Source organism: Vitis riparia, chromosome 15 (genome assembly GCF_004353265.1).
Source record: "Vitis riparia cultivar Riparia Gloire de Montpellier isolate 1030 chromosome 15, EGFV_Vit.rip_1.0, whole genome shotgun sequence".
Classification (NCBI taxonomy): domain Eukaryota; kingdom Viridiplantae; phylum Streptophyta; class Magnoliopsida; order Vitales; family Vitaceae; genus Vitis; species Vitis riparia.
This window is the reverse complement of record NC_048445.1, coordinates 2123692-2142387: the sequence shown is the minus strand read 5'-3', so window position 1 is coordinate 2142387 and position 18696 is coordinate 2123692. Positions and strand designations below refer to the sequence as shown.

Here is an 18696-nt window from a genome sequence, read left to right as displayed (position 1 = left end):
TCTGTGACAACGTTTCGTGTGTGACACGCTAGTTTGAAGCAGTTATAACTTATTGAATTTAAATATATTTTTTTATAATTTTTTGTGAACCAAACATACTCTTACTATCCATTTGAAACCTTGAGGGGTAGCTTAGTTGGTCCGACCTTGGGTTTGCTCCCCAATGGTCACCAGTTCGAGTCCCCTTAGGGCCACTAGAGGCTTACCCGGTCATTAACTTCAGGGTCCCGTGGGATTAGTCGAGGTACGCGTAAGCTGGTTTGGACATCCACGGTTGTTAAAAAAAAAAAAAAAAAAAACTATCCATTTGAATGTATGGAATGTTTTCTATGTTAAAAATAAGAAAATAGTAATAATTTTGATATAAGATAGAAAACTTAAATTAATAATATGATAATTTTAAAAATTGTTTAAAAAAATTGATATATTAAATTTTTTTATTACTTTTTTACCCTTACTTTTAATCCAATAATTAATATGATTTTAATTAGATATTTTGAATTATATAAATTTACAATAATTAATCACTTAATAAGTTGTTTTGAATTATATAAATATCTCATTGGCTGCTTTTATTTTATTTGAAATAATAGTAAGATGTAGCTGCATCAAAGTGTACCATGTGTATTGTATGATTATTGAATTTAAATGTATCTCTTATTTTTCTTTTACATGTTTCCCTTTACTTCATTTCCAATATTGTATAAACCGAACATAGCCTTTAGGTGGTGCTTGTTTTTTTACTTTATTCTAAATAGAACTTTACTGTTTAATAGTTTTAAATATTAGGTTGTTTGTTTTTGTAGTATTTTATTTATATTAAATATTAAAAAGTAAAAAAAAAATCAATATATTATTATTTTTATTTAAAAAAATTATATATTTTGGCTTTTTCAAATAACCTAAATTCTAAAAATAAATTGCTTTAAGCAAAAAGTAAAAAAAAAAAAAACACCACCTTAGTATCTAGTTGAATATGCTTCATGTTTTTTTGGAAAAGTTTAACCATAAGTGTATCTTCTCAAATAAAACTTTTTATTTTTATTTTTTATAAAATGATACTTTTATAGATAAAATTATCTAGATGGATATGAAAGAAGACTTTATAAACTTAAAAGTTAGAACATGCTCTTCGTATTCTATATACTATATGTACATGGAAGTAGTTAGAACACACTCTTCGTATTCTATATGCACATGGAGGTAGTTGAAATTGTTAAGTGATAAGTCATCAGGTTATATTTACATAATTTGAGTTGAATTTGAATTTAATTTTGGGAAGGTCTCTAACAAATCCATATTTGTTTTTAAAAGAGGTTTTTATATGATTTCTCATTTGACATGTTTCACAGAAGAAACGTTTTTAAAAAAAATATTAACATGTCACATCTTTTATCTCATATGTAAAAGAAAAATATTTGGTTGAGACATCCAAAATAGCAGCGGTTTGACATAATGTAACTTTTTTTTTTCTTTTTATAAAAAAATAATCAAAATAGTTTTAAATAAAAACATGCCTAATATCTTGGATATGTGGTCATCCATGTTGGTTGAGACATTTGAAAAAATACGAACACATGTTGGTGCATGGTCCAAACGCAGGGGTCTATCTAGATCCCAAGAGAGAGATGAACCTATTACAATGTAGTCCTATCTAGACCTGTTACAATGTAGTCTTGTCTAGACCAATTGAGATGTAGATGGATATATTTCTTGCTCAAAAGGGATGTTTGGAAGTGTTGTCCGAGTACTCATTTCCGAAGCTTAAGTCAAAGAGTTGGTTTGATCAAGTAAAAACTTTGTTTAAAAGAAAAGCAATATACCTTTCTTAGATTATTTATCCTTACTTATGTGTAATGTCTTTTCAAGCGTTTTAATAACACATTAATTGCACTTAATTATGCATTATTATGAAATTGATTGTTGGTGCATAACGACCATCTTACTTTGATAAACTGCTAATATTGGAATTTATAACGGCTGCATCAATCATGGCTAGTGTTTGGTGCACAATCAACGCTTGAAGGTAATTAAATGCTTGGAGGTTAGTCAGATACCACTCCTATTGTCGCGATTTAGGATCGTTCGTCTTCCTTTTGGATATAGATAGATTATCCACTAAGTCTTAGGTCTTCTTATCAACGACCGCAAATGTGGATAGCTGAGGGGACGACTTTGCAGTGAGGGGCACACAACACACACAAACAATCTTTATTTCGAGTAAGGAAAAAAAAATATAAATAGGTAAAATAGAAGCGTCATTGGTTATTGCAAAAAGATATTGGTGTAAGATGAGTTTTTTTCAAGAAAAAAAAAGTTTAATTCCTAGATGTCACAAACGACGTAGATTGGAAGTTATTTTATGGCCCAACCTATATTTAAAAAGAATATTATCTTGGTCCCCAACTCAGAATTGAACCCTTAACAGTGACACGTGAACGGTTTACATGATTCCATTGCATCGCTCATCCAAGTTATTATCGCGTCAATTCATCGGTCATTTCCTTCAAGAAATCCGAAGCCCAAATATGGCCCAATATGAAGCGGATCAGGCTGGTGCCTTCCAGCGTTCGTGGGCCTGAGGCCCAGTTTTAGCACAAAGCAACTTTGTTCGTGGGGGACCTAGCCTGGGTTTCTGGCCTTTTGATTAGGATTACAAAATATACGCATAAAAACAAATTTTATATGTACAATAAACAAAATTTTTTGTGTTTTTGCTCTAAAACAAAAGAAGGATAATCTCCAAAGCAATTCAAATTTTATTTTCTTCCATTCTTCGAACTATGGTCAGAATTGCAGGAGTAAAGAAAAGAAAGAGAAGGAGAAAGAAAATACAAGAAAACCATAAGTCTTGTCTACATTATTAATCCACCACACACCTCCATTGTTGTGTGCATGCTGAAGATTTTTAGAGTAAATCACCAGCTGAAGCTTATGGATTCAAAATGGAGATTGTCTGCCAAACCCGAAGAACATATGGTTGCAACCTCATGCCTCATCTTCTTAGGCCCGCTTGCAAGAACTCCAACGGTTTTTCCTTTGCACTCAAACAAAATTCCTGCAAGAAATCACACTGTTAATTCTAAAGTCTACTCCATTATGATTTAGGTATGGTGGGGATAGAATTTGAAGTTTTTACTTACTCTTTAAATCGGGTCTTTCACCATAGTGCACCTTGGTGGATTGGATAAGAGACTGGCGAGGGAGGCTCTCCAGCTCTTTATCAGAATTATAGAATGATGCTGGTGACCCATAGGCTGAAGACGCTTCCATATTTTGAACTTGTCTTGCTTCCATGGTATTTTGTTTCTTGTTCCAGAGGACAGCTCCACTTGCTGTTATGGCTATGCTGACGCACATCAGTAAGATGTTGAAAGCAGCTTGAGCCGAGGTTGGGTAGTCTAGGCCGGTGTTGTGATCAATAGGGTAGATGTAGTATCGAGTAAGAAGTCCCATTAAGACAAGGAAGATGACGAAAGACGATGATATTATCGCGCCAAGGCATAGCCAGCTGTTTGGGCCTAGAATTGCTGACGCAGGTGCGTCTGTCGCCTTCGGCTTGAACCATAGAGCTTGAAGGGGCTTAAGATTCTCTGTAGCAGGTTCTTTCTCTCTTGTCACATAGGCCTCGACTTGTAGCTGCAAGCTGGATAGGACTAAAGGGCCACCCGAAAGCGGAAGGATAAGATCTAACATTGTGAGGTCTGAAGAGCTCTTGAATGAGGAAATAAGGAGAATTTTCGGGGTTTTGATTTTCAGAACAGAACTACTGAAGATTAGCTCTCGAATAACAGAGATGAAGGGAGTAATCCCACTGCCTCCACTCACCATCACAAGCGTATCATGCCTGCAACCAGTGTAATAAATATTTGTTAGCTAAAAACTATACATATAATAAATCCTATCCATAGTTCTTATGCTATACAAACCCTAGAAAATTAGTTGAAACAGGTCCATAAGGTCCTTCAATGGATGCTTCAAGATGATCAACTGATGAAGACGATGAAAGCATCTGGTATAGCTTCTTTGACCAGCTTCCATCACCTTTAATCGTCACACTGAGCTTATCTTGCTCTAAATTACTATTAGAAGTGACTGTAAAAGGGTGCCACTGCAGCTTGGAAACGCTAGGCAAATTTACGAACAATATGCTCATTGGCGAATATTGCAGACCTGATTAAGAAAATAATTCTTTGAGTATCATTCAAATGATCACGATTAATCTATAGTAGTAGAAGAACCCGAAAATTAATCTATAGTTGCCGCTTCACCTGGGGTCTTTGAGAAATTGAGCTCAACAGTTTCACATGGCAAAACGCGGGCAGAAATTAAGCGAACTTTTCTTTGAGATTGTAGAAATCTCAAGTAGCGATCGACCAGGAAAAGGTAGAAACTAGGGAGAGAAATGAAGGCGTAGGTGATACCAACATGGAGGATGAAGAACAACATGAAGATTATATAAAGGTAATGTGTGTAAAAGAAGAGCTCAAACTTCTTTCTCCTTATTCTTGGGAAGGTAGTCACCCACATGACTAATCCACCTACCAGAGATATCTCTCCGGCCAGGATTGATACACCGGTTCTATCCCATTCTCGGATCTGCATTCAATTAAGAGAAGAAAACATAAATCAATCCCACGAATTTTTTGCCATATTATGAGTTATTTCTATATACGTTTCTCTACGATAATATTGCCAACAAATTCTATCCAAGGAAACAAATAATGTAGAATCCTATCAAGCTCTTTACATTCCTTCATTTTAATTATTAAAATTTGATGACTTTTGCTTTAACACAGAAGAAATAAAAAAAGGCTGGACCCTAAAGTCAACTTCTTTGGGTGGACCACTGAACCACAAAAACTACTATCAGTTTGTCTTTTTGACCCATGGGGACAAGAGGATCATCTTCAACCCCTTGTGGATACCTATATGGAAGGATGATCACTTCCAAGAGTGAAGGGTATCTAAGTGATGGGCTCACCATGCAATTACAAAACAAAAGGTGAAATGGGTCCTACCACGTTGATACCCTCTTCCCAAAAAGCCAATTCATTTACATGGCTTATAAGCTTCCAGTTTTCATAACAAGGAAACTGAGTCCCACAGACCATCCAATTTATGCATGGAGGAAATATGAGAGAAGCTAAAAGCCACACGAGCAGTCAGCAGTGACGTGCAGAACAAAAATTTCTCTTCCTTTCTGCGTCCTCTCCCCATGTTTCTTTGCATTTTATGAAGTTTGAACTACCCTAATGAGACAATCACATGAAGTGATTTAACTTTTTTTCCTTTGTAAAAGTAACCGATGTGTATGAACACAGCCACTTGGCCTTTTCTCTTTGTAATGGACTCTTCACTTGGGTGTCTTTTCCATGGGAGGGAATGAATTGATATAGACCAAACAAGTCAGAGTAGCATATATGGTGGACATCAAATTCAATGAATAAAGGTTCAAGACGGAAAGTAAAGTTGGAGTCTGCTTTTCAGAAGTGTGGTTTGCTTTTCTGTCTTTTAGAGCTATCTTAGATATTATTGTGGAAACGTACAGTTTTCACTTCTAAGATCTCTGCATAAGGGTAGGTATAAAATTAAGTTACCTGGTTTAGCAGATTGTGTTTGGCAATCCACCTAATTATGTAACAGACACCATGTGAAGTGAAGAGGGCCAAGCAAATGTGCCCTAGCCATATATGATACTTGATGCTACCCTCTGAAGTGAGGCCAAAGAGTGGCAATATCGACGACCCACGAGCCACCGGAAAGAAGAGAAATGCAAGGACTATGTTCCCAGTTAGCCCTAGCCTCAGAGCTGCAGCGCCCAGCTTTGACACCCACCTGCGAAAGACACACCAATTAATTAACAACCCCATTATCAGACTCATAAGATATGAAGATTTTAAAATTAATGGACAAAGTTTCTTAATGGGTTCTCACAGTTTCTCCCCTTTCTTGGCTGCTTTAGCTTCGATACCTTGAAAACCGTTGTGGAGATACTCCCAAAACGACCAAACGAGAAGTGCAATGAACATCACAAAGAAGAGCAGCTCTGTCATTGAGACGATCCCTAGAGGGCCTTTCACAAGGACAGGCTTCTTCCATACGGTCAATCGATCTTCTTTAGGGCTGCTGTTGATTCAAATTCATCATATCTTATCATCTCGAAAGGGGAAAAAAATTGATAAATTCAAGAAGAAAAATCAGCGTATAATCACCTTATAGACTTATTATCATTCAGTTTCTTTCCCAAATGGAGATATACACAGCCCAGGACAGCCGCAAATAGTACTGGAAATGTATAAATCAGCATGGTGGTACCTGCAAACATGAAATATATAGTTTGAAAAGTCAGATATATTCGACGGATTTTGTTCGAGAAAGAAAAAGCTAGAGTAACAGAATTAAACTTAACGGTTTAAGAATCGAACCTTGTTGTCCAAAATACGTGGAATCAGTTTTTGCTTGGAGTTGAAGGAGCCATTTTCCCCTGTAAGTATTAGTGGGCATCATCACCCACAACACAAGACAACCCAGGAAGATCACCAAGAGAAGCGGTCTCATGGCTGCTCGTACGGCTCTGATCGCTCCATCAGAGGAAGATGACTGCTGCTTCACCGTTGGATACATCACCTCTCTCTCTCTCACTCACTCTATTACTGATCTCTCACTCAAAGCCTCTGTACCGAGAGTGAATGCAGTGGCCATATTTATAGAAAGAGAATTCGAGAGGAATGAAATAAAATAAAATAATAAAATAATAAATAATAAAAAAATAAAAATAAAAGCATGGATCACGTCGGCTATAGTGCTTCTGGGTGCTGGTTAATTTTTGACATGTGGGCTTACGTGGCAGCTATGTATTGGGTTTTGTCAAGTTGACAATGTTTAGCGGTCGAGGATGAAGTCAGTCATGACACGTGGACGGTTTACTTTGCTCCGGTCGCATGAGTCACGCACTTCATGATTGCATCATCAAACGCTCTCATTTCATTCTGAATAGAATTTAATTAAATTCCGCGCATAAAATAAATCTTAAAAATACCTAAATGTGGAAATTTAGGATCATGCGCACGGAGGATTACTTGTAATCAAGGTTTAAAAAAAATTGGCCAAATATCGGAAAAATAGTATATCGGTGAAATTTTGATTAAATTATTAATAATTTTAATTATTTAAATAAATTAATATTAATAGAAAAATTATCACAACATATTTGTAATAAAATTTTATAAATTAAATCTCAAATAAAATATTTTATATAAATCAATTTAATTTTTATTTATTTAAAATGTAATGAAACATGTTTTAATAACTCTTTTTTAATTTTAAAAATAAATAAATATAAATATATTAAAAGAATTTAAGTTAATCTTTTTTATAAAAATTTGATAGATATTATCTTTAGTCATATTTATATTAATTACACTTACAAAATAATTTTAATATATGTGTTTTTACTTATTTTATCATTTTTTTTAAGTTTTTTTTTAAATATTTTTATGAATTTTGAACTATTTTTATTTTATTGATATTTTTATCAAAATATTCACCGATATTTATATTCGTAAAATTCAAGTATCGATATATTTATATTTATTGATATTTCAAACCTTGCTTGTAATTTGATGGGGAAAGTTTATAGCAATATTTTAATTAACAACTGGAGGAGTGAATAATTGTTTAAATATTTTTTAACTCAAAAATGAAATAGTTTTAATTAGTTAATTATCTCCTTTGGAAGTGTCAAGAGCCATCATCAACTAGATACGGTGAATTTTTTATTTGGAAAACCACACATAATCTCACAGAGAAGGAAGACTTTGTGGATGTAAAAACTCCCTGTGGGAGACCTCAGATTTGTTATATGAAAGAACAATATATGAATTTATTTTATGGATGCTATTCCTAAATCTTACACTTGACACTTATGTTGATCTTCAAGTTTACAACACAATACCATATGTGTTCTTAGTGGACCAATCATATCTTAGCATATGAGAAAATGCAAATTTCCTTCTTAATCCAAAAATGTAAAAACAAACATTTTTCCATTGTTTTACAAATAAGAAGATGAATTAGGGTTTTTTTTTTTCAATATTCACATCAAAGAGGAAATCCTTTTTTAGGCAAGTTATTTATAATATAAAAAAACCTAGTGGATGAGATTAAAATTCTTCCAAAATAAAGCCTTTAAAAATTAGAAAATCAATGTTCCATAATTCTACAGAATTTTGCCATAAGCGCTTTAGACCCTGGAGTGCAAAAGATGTTTGCAGAGTTCTTTTAAACATGTTTTAAAATATTTTAGATCCGTTTAAAAACCTATTGTCCACACCATGCCTTAACTAATTTTAATTTGCTTTTCTCAAATATTTCTATACTTATTTGTGTTATCACGATTGATCAAACAATAACTATAGAATCTTCAATGGAGAATGAGACACAATCCAGAAAGGTCATGACAAAAAATATTTAGAGCGAAGTTGTCAATTTTAAATCACATAGTCTAATGTAGAACCAATCTCTCACTTTGACAATTTTGTGACAAAATAAAAATTATATAAACCCCTAAGAAGTTTACAAATTACTCAATGACACTCATCTAAATAAAACATTCGTTGTCATGCATGTTGGGACGTCATTTGTTTATTTGGCCCTGGTGTGCCTAGGCTAAAGAGCCTGCGTGGCGCGCCCAGAGTGGCCTCCCTAGGATTTGAACTCGGGACCTTAACCCAGACAGTTGCCCTCCTGGTACCATCTGGGCTACTAGTACCACCGAACTGTGCCAGTCAGGGGCGTCACAGCCGGAATGGGCCGGATAGCGCAGAGTCTTATGGGGCCATTTGTTTATTTGGCCCTTGGAGGGTGACGTCCCCATGATTCGAACTCGGGACCTTAACCCAGACAGTTGCCCTCCTGGTACCATCTGGGCTACTAGCTCAGATGGTACCAGGAGGGCAACTGTCTGGGTTAAGGTCCCGAGTTCGAATCCTGGGGACGTTTATGTTGGGACGTCATTTGTTTATTTGGCCCTGGTGCCTAGGCTGAAGAGCCTGCGCGGTGTGCCCAGAGTGGCCTCCCCAGGATTCGAACTCGGGACCTTAACCCAGGCAGTTGCCCTCCTGGTATCCAAGGGCGAAATAAACAAAAGACCCCATAAGACTCTACGCTGTCCGGCCCATTCCGACTGTGATGCCCTTGACTGGCATAGTTCGGTGGTACGGCTGGGCACCAAAGCAAAAAAGGCCAACGTTTATGTTGGGTCCCGAGTTTGAATGAGGCCACTTTGGGCGCGCCGCGCAGGCTCTTCAGCCTAGGCACCAGGGCCAAATAAACAAATGATGTCCCAACAATGCATATGATGACTAAAACACATCTAAAAGTCCTTAGCCTCTTGGGCTCGTGGAGCGGTAAGTTGGAGCCTCGCACACTTAGGGTCCTCAAGTCCCTTCTAGTTAGAATTCAGGTGGTTGGAACCCAAACCCTTAATCTGCGTGGTGTCCACACGCATCCTGTGAGAAGGGCCCCCACGAGTCTAACAATCATTTACAAAATTAAAATTAGTTTTATTTAATTTTTTTAACTCCTTTGATTTGGTCCAACAACCAATAAGCAGTAATTTTCCGAGATCCATTTGCTATTGCATCCTTTCACTAGATAATCAGGCCGTTCCATACTTGAGAGATCAACCTGTTGCACCCTTCACCGACCTCCATTTGCTGTTGTTTTTTTTCTGAGTTTTGTTGCAGCCCTGCACCTTCCACCAAGCTAAGCTCCATCTGTTGCTACCACACATAAAGATCGGCCTGCTACACCCTTCACTGACTTCCATCTGTTGCAGTCTTGTTTCGAGTTCTGCTACAGCCCTGCACCCTTCATCGAGTCGAGCTCCATCTGTTGCAGTCTTCTTCTCAGCTCTGTTGCATCCTTGTACCCTTGGTAGAGCTGAGCTCCATCTGTTGTAGTCTTATTCTCGGTCCCATTCCAAGTCCTTTGCAATCTTTCTTTTTCTAATGGCTTCAAAATTCATGAGTTGTATTATCTCTCACCAAAGGAATGCACTTAAGGCAAGGCTCCTCACTATTGTATCCTGACGGTGGGACACTGGTTCTCTTCTGTATTGAGGTTCATCTTTGAGAATGACAGATCTACTTTAAGGACGGTACCCTATCGCACCTCAGCTAGTTTAATCCAATACGCATCATATTTCTGTTTGTTTTGTTTTTTATTTGTTTGGTTTTGAGTTAGGTCAAGTTGCTTGAATTATTTTCTTAGAACTCTTGAACTAATAGGCCTAAGACCTAATTTTAGGACAAAGTAACTAATTTGGTCGTGGGGACTTAGCCCGAATTTGTAGGCTTTTGATTAGGCTTACAAAAAATACATATAAAATCCAATTTTATACGTATATCCTATAGTAAATGAAATTCTAGTGGGACTCAGAGTAGCTTGAACCTGAAGCCCTTAATGTTTGTCATGTTCACGCGCATCCTGCTCTTTTTCAAGATCCATTTGTTGTTGCATCCTTTCATCAGATAATCAGGCCTTTCGATAGTCGGGAGATCGATCTACTACTGCGATACATAGAGATCGAACTAATACACCCTTCACTGACCTCCAATTGTTGTAGTCTTTTTCTGAGTTCTGTTGCAGCCCTGCACCCTTGACTGAGCTGCCACTCACAATTGTACCCTTCATTGACCTCAATCTACTGTAGTCTTTTTCCGTGTTCTGCTGCAGCCTTGCACCTTTCATCGAGTCGAGCTCCATCTGTTGCAGTCTTCTTCTCAATTTTGCTACAGCCTTGCACCCTTCACCGAGCAAAGCTCCATCTGCTGTAGTCTTCTTCTCAATTTTGCTGTATCCACTACCCTTCTACAGCCAGCCGTACCTTTGTAGCATCCAAGCCTATTGTAGCAACAATCCCATTCTGAGTCCTCTACAGTCTTTTCTTTTTCTAACGACGTCAAAACTTTGAGTTGTATCGTTTCTCACCAAAGGAGTGAACCTTAAGCCAAAGTTTCTGAGTGTTGTATCTTAGAGGTAGGACACTAGTTGCCTTGAGGTTCATCTTAGAGGAGAGTGTCACACTTCAGCCAATTTCAGAAAGAGGCGTAAGGCCCAATTTTAAGAAATAGTAACTTTGGTTGTAGGAACCTATAGCCAGAGTTTGTGGGCTTTTGATTAGGCTTACAAAAAACACATAAAATCAAATTTTATACATACATTGTGTAATAAGCAAAAAATTTGTGTTCAAGCTTCGAAAATTTTCAACATTGAAATCCTCAATATTCACACATTTAGTGATGAGACATATTGGTAAAAAAAAAGAAGAAGGATAATCTCCAAAGCAATTCAAATTTTATTTTCCTCAATTTTGCAATTGCAGGTGGAAAGAAAAGGAAAGGAGAGAAGAGGAGAAAGAAAAATACAAGAAAACCACAAGTACTAGTATTGCTTACACTATTAATCCACTATACACCTCCATCGTTGTGTGCATGCTGAAGATTTTTAGAGTAAATCACCAGCTGAAGCTTATGGATTCAAAATGGAGATTGTCTGCCAAACCCGAAGAACATATGGTTGCAACCTCATGCCTCATCTTCTTAGGCCCGCTTGCAAGAACTCCAACGTTTTTTGCTTTGCAATCAAACAAAATTCCTGCAAGGAATCACACTGTTAATTGTAAGGTCTACTCCATTATGATTTAGGTATGGTGGGGATAGAATTTAATGTTCTTACTTACTCTTTAAATCGGGTCTTTTCCCATAATGCACCTTGGTGGATTGGATAAGAGACTGGCGAGGGAGGCTTTCCAGCTCTTTATCAGAATTATAGAATGATGCTGGTGACCCATAGGCTGAAGACCCTTCCATATTCTGAACTTGCCTTGCTTCCATGGTATTTTGTTTCTTGTTCCAGAGGACAGCTCCACTTGCTGTTATGGCTATGCTGACGCACATCAATAAGATGTTGAAAGCAGCTTGAGCCGAGGTCGGGTAGTCTAGGCCGGTGTTGTGATCAATAGGGTAGATGTAGTATCGAGTAAGAAGTCCCATTAAGACAAGGAAGATGACGAAAGACGATGATATTACCGCGCCAAGCCATAGCCAGCTGTTTGGGCCTAGAATTGCTGATGCTGGTGCGTCTGTCGCCTTCGGCTTGAACCATAGAGCTTGAAGGGGCTTAACATTCTCTGTAGCAGGTTCTTTCTCTCTTGTCACATAGGCCTCGACTTGTAGCCGCAAGCCGGATAGGTCTAAAGTGCCACCCGAAATGGGAAGGATAAGATCTAACATTGTGAGGTGTGAAGAGCTCTTGAAAGAGGAAATAAGGAGAATTTTCGGGGTTTTGATTTTCAGAACAGAACTACTGAAGATTAGCTCTCGAATAACAGAGATGAAGGGAGTAATCCCACTGCCTCCACTCACCATCACAAGCGTATCATGCCTGCAACCAGTGTAATAAATATTTGTTAGCTAAAAACTATACATATAATAAACCCTATCCGTAGTTCTTATGCTGTACAAACCCTAGAAAATTAGTTGAAACAGGTCCATAAGGTCCTTCAATGGATGCTTCAAGATGATCAACTGATGAAGACGATGAAAGCATCTGGTATAGCTTCTTTGACCAGCTTCCATCACCTTTAATCGTCACACTGAGCTTATCTTGCTCTAAATTACTATTAGAAGTGACTGTAAAAGGGTGCCACTGCAGCTTGGAAACGCTAGGTAAATTTACGAACAAGATGCTCATTGGCGAATATTGCAGACCTGATTAAGAAAATAACTCTTTTATCATTCAAATGATCATGATTAATCTATAGTAGTAGAAGAAGCCGAAAAATAATCTATAGTTGCCGCTTCACCTGGGGTCTTTGAGAAATTGAGCTCAACAGTTTCACATGGCAAAACGCGGGCAGAAATTAAGCGAACTTTTCTTTGAGATTGTAGAAATCTCAAGTAGCGATCGACCAGGAAAAGGTAGAAACTAGGGAGAGAAATGAAGGCGTAGGTGATACCAACATGGAGGATGAAGAACAACATGAAGATTATATAAAGGTAATGTGTGTAAAAGAAGAGCTCAAACTTCTTTCTCCTTATTCTAGGGAAGGTAGTCACCCACATGACTAATCCACCTACCAGAGATATCTCTCCGGCCAGGATTGATACACCGGTTCTATCCCATTCTCGGATCTGCATTCAAATAAAAGAAGAAAACATTAATCAATCCCATAAAGTTTTTGAAAACTTGTTTTGGAAATCAAAAACCCGTTTAAAAAATAGATTGTTTTTTCATAACATTAGTTTCTTAGAAATCGTTTTGAAAAATAATTATACAAATAATTGAAAATAAAACATTACATATAAAAACTAGTTTTAAATAATATTTGAAAATTGAGACAAAAGAGTGAAAATATTTCAACTTTTCAAACAAACTTTTGTCATGAAGAATATAAGACAATTATTCATTTCTTTTTCGAGAACTTTTTTAAAAAACATTCCTAAAAAGGGTTCTAGATTTCTTTTTCAATCACCTCGTTGCGAGTAGCATAGGTCTCTTTGGAACTGTTTTTGAGAACAATTTTCTGTTCTTCAAAATAAAAAAAAAAAATTAGATTTGACAACTAAAAACTGTTTTATATTTTTTGTTCTTAAGAATAAAAAATAGAATGTTTTTAGAGAACATCTTGTAATTGTTTATATTGTTTTTACTTGTCTTTTGAGAGTTATTTTAAGAAATAATTATATAAATATGTAAAATGATTAAAACAAAAACACTAGATATACAAATAATTTTTTTTACATATTAAAAACAGGTTAAAAAATATTTAGGTTTTCAAACAAACTTTTATTCTATAAAAGTTAGAAAATAATTTTTAAAAACTATTTTTCAGAATTATTTTTGAAAATAGTTACACCCATATTTTCCATAAAATTTATTACTTTTCTACCATGTTATGACTGCCTATTGTCATGAATGTACCCCTGATTATTTCGAGTGTTTCAAACACAGAAGAAATTAAAAAGGCTGGACCCTAAAGTCAACTTCTTATGCACCCTATGTTGGGTGGACCACTGAACCACAAAAACCATCTATCGGTTTGTCGTTTTGACCCCATGGGAACAATGGGATCATCTTGAACCCCTTGTGGGCCTATATCGATAGATCACTTCCAAAGTAAAGGGTATGTGAGTGATGGGGTCACCATACAATTGTCAAACAAAAAATGAAATGCGTCCTACCACTTTGATACCCTCTTCTCAAAAGGTCAATTCGTTTTAAGCTTCCAATTTTCATAACAAAGAGAAAAGACTCCCACAAAACATCCAACTTATGCATGGAGAGCATGTGAGAGAAGAAGCTAAAGGCCAAACAAGCAATCAGCAGTGACGTGAAGAAAACAAATATCTCTTCCTTTCTACTTCCTCTCCACGTTTCTTTGGATTTTATGCAGATTGAACTACCCATATGAGACAATTAAAGAACAAAAAAACAAGTGTTTTCAGAAAAATGATTAAAAATAAAATATTATATATAAAATTTATTTTTCAAACATATTTAAAAACATAAGTTAAAAATATTTTTGGGTCCCAAATAGATTTTCCGACAAAGCTTCTGACAGCAACAATTGATTTAAAAAATTGTTTCAGAACTGTTTTTGAAAACCAAAACGTATATATGAACACAACCACTTGGCCTTTACTCTTTGCAATGGACTCTTCACATGGGTGTCTTGACCATGTGCGAATGAATTGAGACAGACCAAACAAAACAGTGTAACGTATATGGTGGACACCAAATTCAATGGATGAAGCCTCAAGATGTAAAGTAATGCTGCTGTCTTCTTTTCAGAAGGGTGGTTGGCTTTTCTGTCTTTTACCTTTATCAGGGTGACTAAATTTTTATGTTAACATGTTTCTGTTTTGGAAAAACAGTTTTCACTTTCTGAAATTTCTGCATAAGATCAAGTATGGAATTAAGTTACCTGCTTCCAGATACTGTCCTTGGCAATCCACCTAATGATGAAACAGACACCATGTGTAGTGAAGAGGGTCAAGCAAGTGTGCCCTAGCCATATATGATACTTGATACTAGCCTCTGAAGTGAGGCCAATAAGTGGCAATATCGACGACCCACGAGCCACCGGAAAGAACAGAAATGCAAGGGCTATGTTCCCAGTAAGCGCTAGCCTCAGAGCAGCAGCACCCAGCTTGGACACCCACCTGCAAAATAAAACACCAATTAATTAACAACCCCGTTATCAGACTCATAAGATATGAAGATTTTAAGATTCATGGATAAAGTTTCTTGAAGGGCTCTCACAGTTTCTCTCCTTTCTTGGCTGCTTTATCTTCGATACCTTCAAACCCAGTGCGGAGATAACTATAAATCGACCAAACAAGTAGTGCAATGAACATCACTAAGAAGAGCATCTCTATCATTGAAACAATCCCTAGAGGGCCTTTCACGAGGACAGGCCGCTTCAATACGGCCAGCCGATCTTTTGGGCTGCTGTTGATTCAAAATGATCCTATCTTATCATCCCAAAAGGGAAAAAATATGGTTGATTAAGAAGAAAAATCACTGTAGAATCACCTTTTAGATTTATTATTATTCAGTTTCTTTCCCAAATGGAGATATGCACAGCCCAGGACAGCAGAAAATAGTACTGGAAATGTATAAATCAGGATGGTGGCACCTGCAAACGTCAAATATAGAGATTTTATTCGAGAAAATAAAGGTTAGACTAACAGAGTTAAACTTTACCGGTATAAGAATCAAACCTTGTCGTCCAAAATACGTGGAATCAGTTGTTGCCACGACTTGAACGAACCATTTTTTCTTGTAAGTATTAGTGGGCATCATCACAAACAACACAAGAATACCCAGGAAGATCATCAAGGCAAGCAGTCTAATGGCTGCTCTTACGGCTCTGATCGTTCCATCAGAGGAAGATGACTGCTTCTTCACCGTTGGATCCATCACCTTTCTCTCTCTCTCACTCTATTACTCTCTCACTCTGTGAATGGGATGGCCATATTTATAGAAGTTAGAGACGTAGAGTAGCATTCAAGAGGAAAGTATATAAAAAAAAAATAAATAAATAAAAACAGGGGCATCTATGTATTGGGTGATGGCAGGTTGACAGTGTTTAGCGGTCAACGATGAAGTCAGTCGTGACACGTGGACGGTCTACTTTGCTCCAGTCACATGGGTCAGGCACGTCATCATTGCATCATAGATCGAGTAGAATTTAAATAAATTCCAGCCGCAAAATAAATGGGAAAAACTTATCGAATTTTCCATTTGCCGAGGCGCGCCTTAAATTTCTTATCCTCCGGGCACCATTCGTCTGAAAAGACGGTATTACCCCTGAAAATGACAATACCTGGGACATAGTTTTGGAGTTTTTGGGTGCCCTAGGAGCGCCCAAAGGTAGGTTTGTGTCTGGCACGTGGATTCATGGGCTTGAGTGCGCTTGAAGTGTGCCCAAGTGTGTGCGTGGCAGTATCACTATATTAATACGGTAACGATAAATTTAACAAAATTAAACAGAATATTTATAAAGAAATTAATTTTTTTAAAAAGAAATTTGATATGTTTTACGGATTCTAATCATATATAATAAGCATTCTAATAAATATGTAATAAGCTAAAAAATATGACATTGACATAATTAGTATAAATTTATTATATATATTTATATAAGCAAAATTATCTCCATATTATTATGAAAAATAAAACACAAATATCTGCTAGAGGTATGTAGGCATATATGTTTTGTTTCTTTTTCCCTTATTTACTTATTCTTAATCTATAAATAAGCATTTAAGAAATTTTTTATAAATACCAATATTACATATCTTAGCATAATGGAATTAAGCCTAGCCCTTAAATAAGTATTTATGAGTTAATAAAAAAAGACTACATAACCTCACCTATCATTTTTTTCCTTTTAATTTTTATATTTATTTTATAACATTATTTACTAAAGTTTTTATGAACATGTAGTCTTTTTTTCTTTAAATGTTCTTATTTCAAAAGATATATTAAAAGTGTTATGCTTTTGCATTTTATTTTTATTATTATAATTTTTATTTATTTCATCTCATAGTAAAACTATGTAAATCATATTTTATATAATCAAGTTAGATGTTAGTAATTGTTGATATTTTAATTATATAATTGGTGAATTGATGCACTTGGTAAATTGTACAAGATTAAATATATCGATTTTTGTGAATTTAGCATAGAGATATAGTTTTGCACCAACTCAAAGATATTAGAGTCCAAAGAAAATGAGTAAGTGTTAGTAATTTGTCTGTATACTAAATTATCACCTTCCTAAATTGATTGTTTCAAATCATTAAAAAATACACGTAATTCATGAAGTCAAGAATGTGTGTAGTTAAGATTTTTAATTCAACATATTCGAGAATCATGTAGACTATATTTTATTAAAGATAATCTGACAATGCTACATCAATATAATGTTACATACATTGTACAAATGAAAGAATTATACATTAAAGGTGATAGAATTAAACATATGTCTCTCGGGTTCTTTTACACCATGAGCTTAAAAAAAGCAGTAAAATTAATGTACAACAAGTAAGATCAAACAACAAGTTAGCAAACCTATTCATCAAAGCATTATCACAACTATAATATTCAAGAAGTTCAAACATAACATTGTGATGGGTGACTCAAAAGTCTTTATGTTGAGTAAGTATAAAAAGTGTAATTATCTCAACATTTTGGGAACAGATAAAGATAAATAAGAATGTTACAACACTCAATTTTTTTTTCTTTTCATTCGGGTTTTGTCTCATTGGGCTTTACTGATAGCGTTTTTAACAAGGCAACCATAGTAGTCCAAAATAATATTGCATTTTTCTTACCAAGGGTTTTTTCACAACGGTTTTTTTCTAGTGAGACATTCAAAAGAGGTTTTTGTGAAACATACTAAAAAAATGATTATCATTCTAGAGTAAGTATTATAAGAGTGCGTTTGATATTGATTTTAAAAAATATTTTAAAACTTTTAATATATGAAATTTTTTATTTTCAAGTATTAAAAATATTATAAATACTTTATAAAATTACTATTAAACACACTCTAAATATTTATAGTAGTTTGTAGATGACAGTACTATCATTGTGATTGTACTATTATCATATTTGTATTAATTTTAAACTATAAATAATCATTTATGAATTAATAAAAACATATCGCTTCTTATAATTACTCCCAAATCGACTCTAAATATTTTGTCAAATAATATCATGATTTTTTTTTGCTGATTATGGCAAATGAATTCAATCAATATTCGAAATGGGAAGCAACCAGTTTAAAAACGAAATACCTCGTTGACCTGCAAATTGCAATCAAGAAAGAAATGACCGTCGTCCGCGGTCCGCTGCAGCTTGTATCGGCCGCCGCCTCTCAGATAATCGCAGTGATAATGCGCGGTTTTATTAAATAAAGTAATTAAAATAGAGGAAATGGAAATCAAAATCATATTCTATAAAGAGAATCTCCATAATCAGATATCTATGAATGACTCCAAGAGAAAATATTATCTTGATTCTCAAGTGTTTTATAACATTCTGTTATTTATCCTAAGAGATAGTATATATTTATTTAATTGATTTCTTATATAATTATCTTTTTTTTTTTTTTTTATT

General features: G+C 35.4%; 1 protein-coding gene across 1 annotated transcript; it reads right to left on the bottom strand.

Moving 5' to 3' along the window:
- Nucleotides 1-2730: 2730 nt before the first annotated feature.
- On the bottom strand, nucleotides 2731-16010 carry LOC117932593. Its single transcript, XM_034853868.1, has 19 exons — nucleotides 15792-16010; nucleotides 15604-15706; nucleotides 15331-15519; nucleotides 14993-15230; nucleotides 12872-13199; nucleotides 12533-12776; nucleotides 11747-12450; nucleotides 11525-11661; nucleotides 10616-10875; nucleotides 9067-9224; nucleotides 8727-8991; nucleotides 6429-6646; nucleotides 6216-6318; nucleotides 5938-6129; nucleotides 5601-5838; nucleotides 4272-4599; nucleotides 3930-4173; nucleotides 3144-3847; nucleotides 2731-3058 (listed from the first exon to the last, which is right to left on the bottom strand). The coding sequence occupies exons 1-19, from the start codon at nucleotides 15988-15990 to the stop codon at nucleotides 2919-2921; spliced, it is 4992 nt and encodes a 1663-aa protein (XP_034709759.1). The 5' UTR covers nucleotides 15991-16010; the 3' UTR covers nucleotides 2731-2918.
- Nucleotides 16011-18696: the final 2686 nt, after the last annotated feature.

Bases quoted from the DNA above. Each gene is read 5' to 3' on its own strand.
- LOC117932593 (XM_034853868.1), bottom strand. From the start codon at position 15,990: ATGGATCCAACGGTGAAGAAGCAGTCATCTTCCTCTGATGGAACGATC. The intron at 15,231-15,330 runs GTGAGAGCCCTT...TTTATTTTGCAG, and splicing joins GCCAAGAAAGGAGAGAAACT to GTGGGTGTCCAAGCTGGGTG. The intron at 3,059-3,143 runs GTAAGTAAAAAC...GATTTCTTGCAG, and splicing joins TGAAAGACCCGATTTAAAGA to GAATTTTGTTTGAGTGCAAA.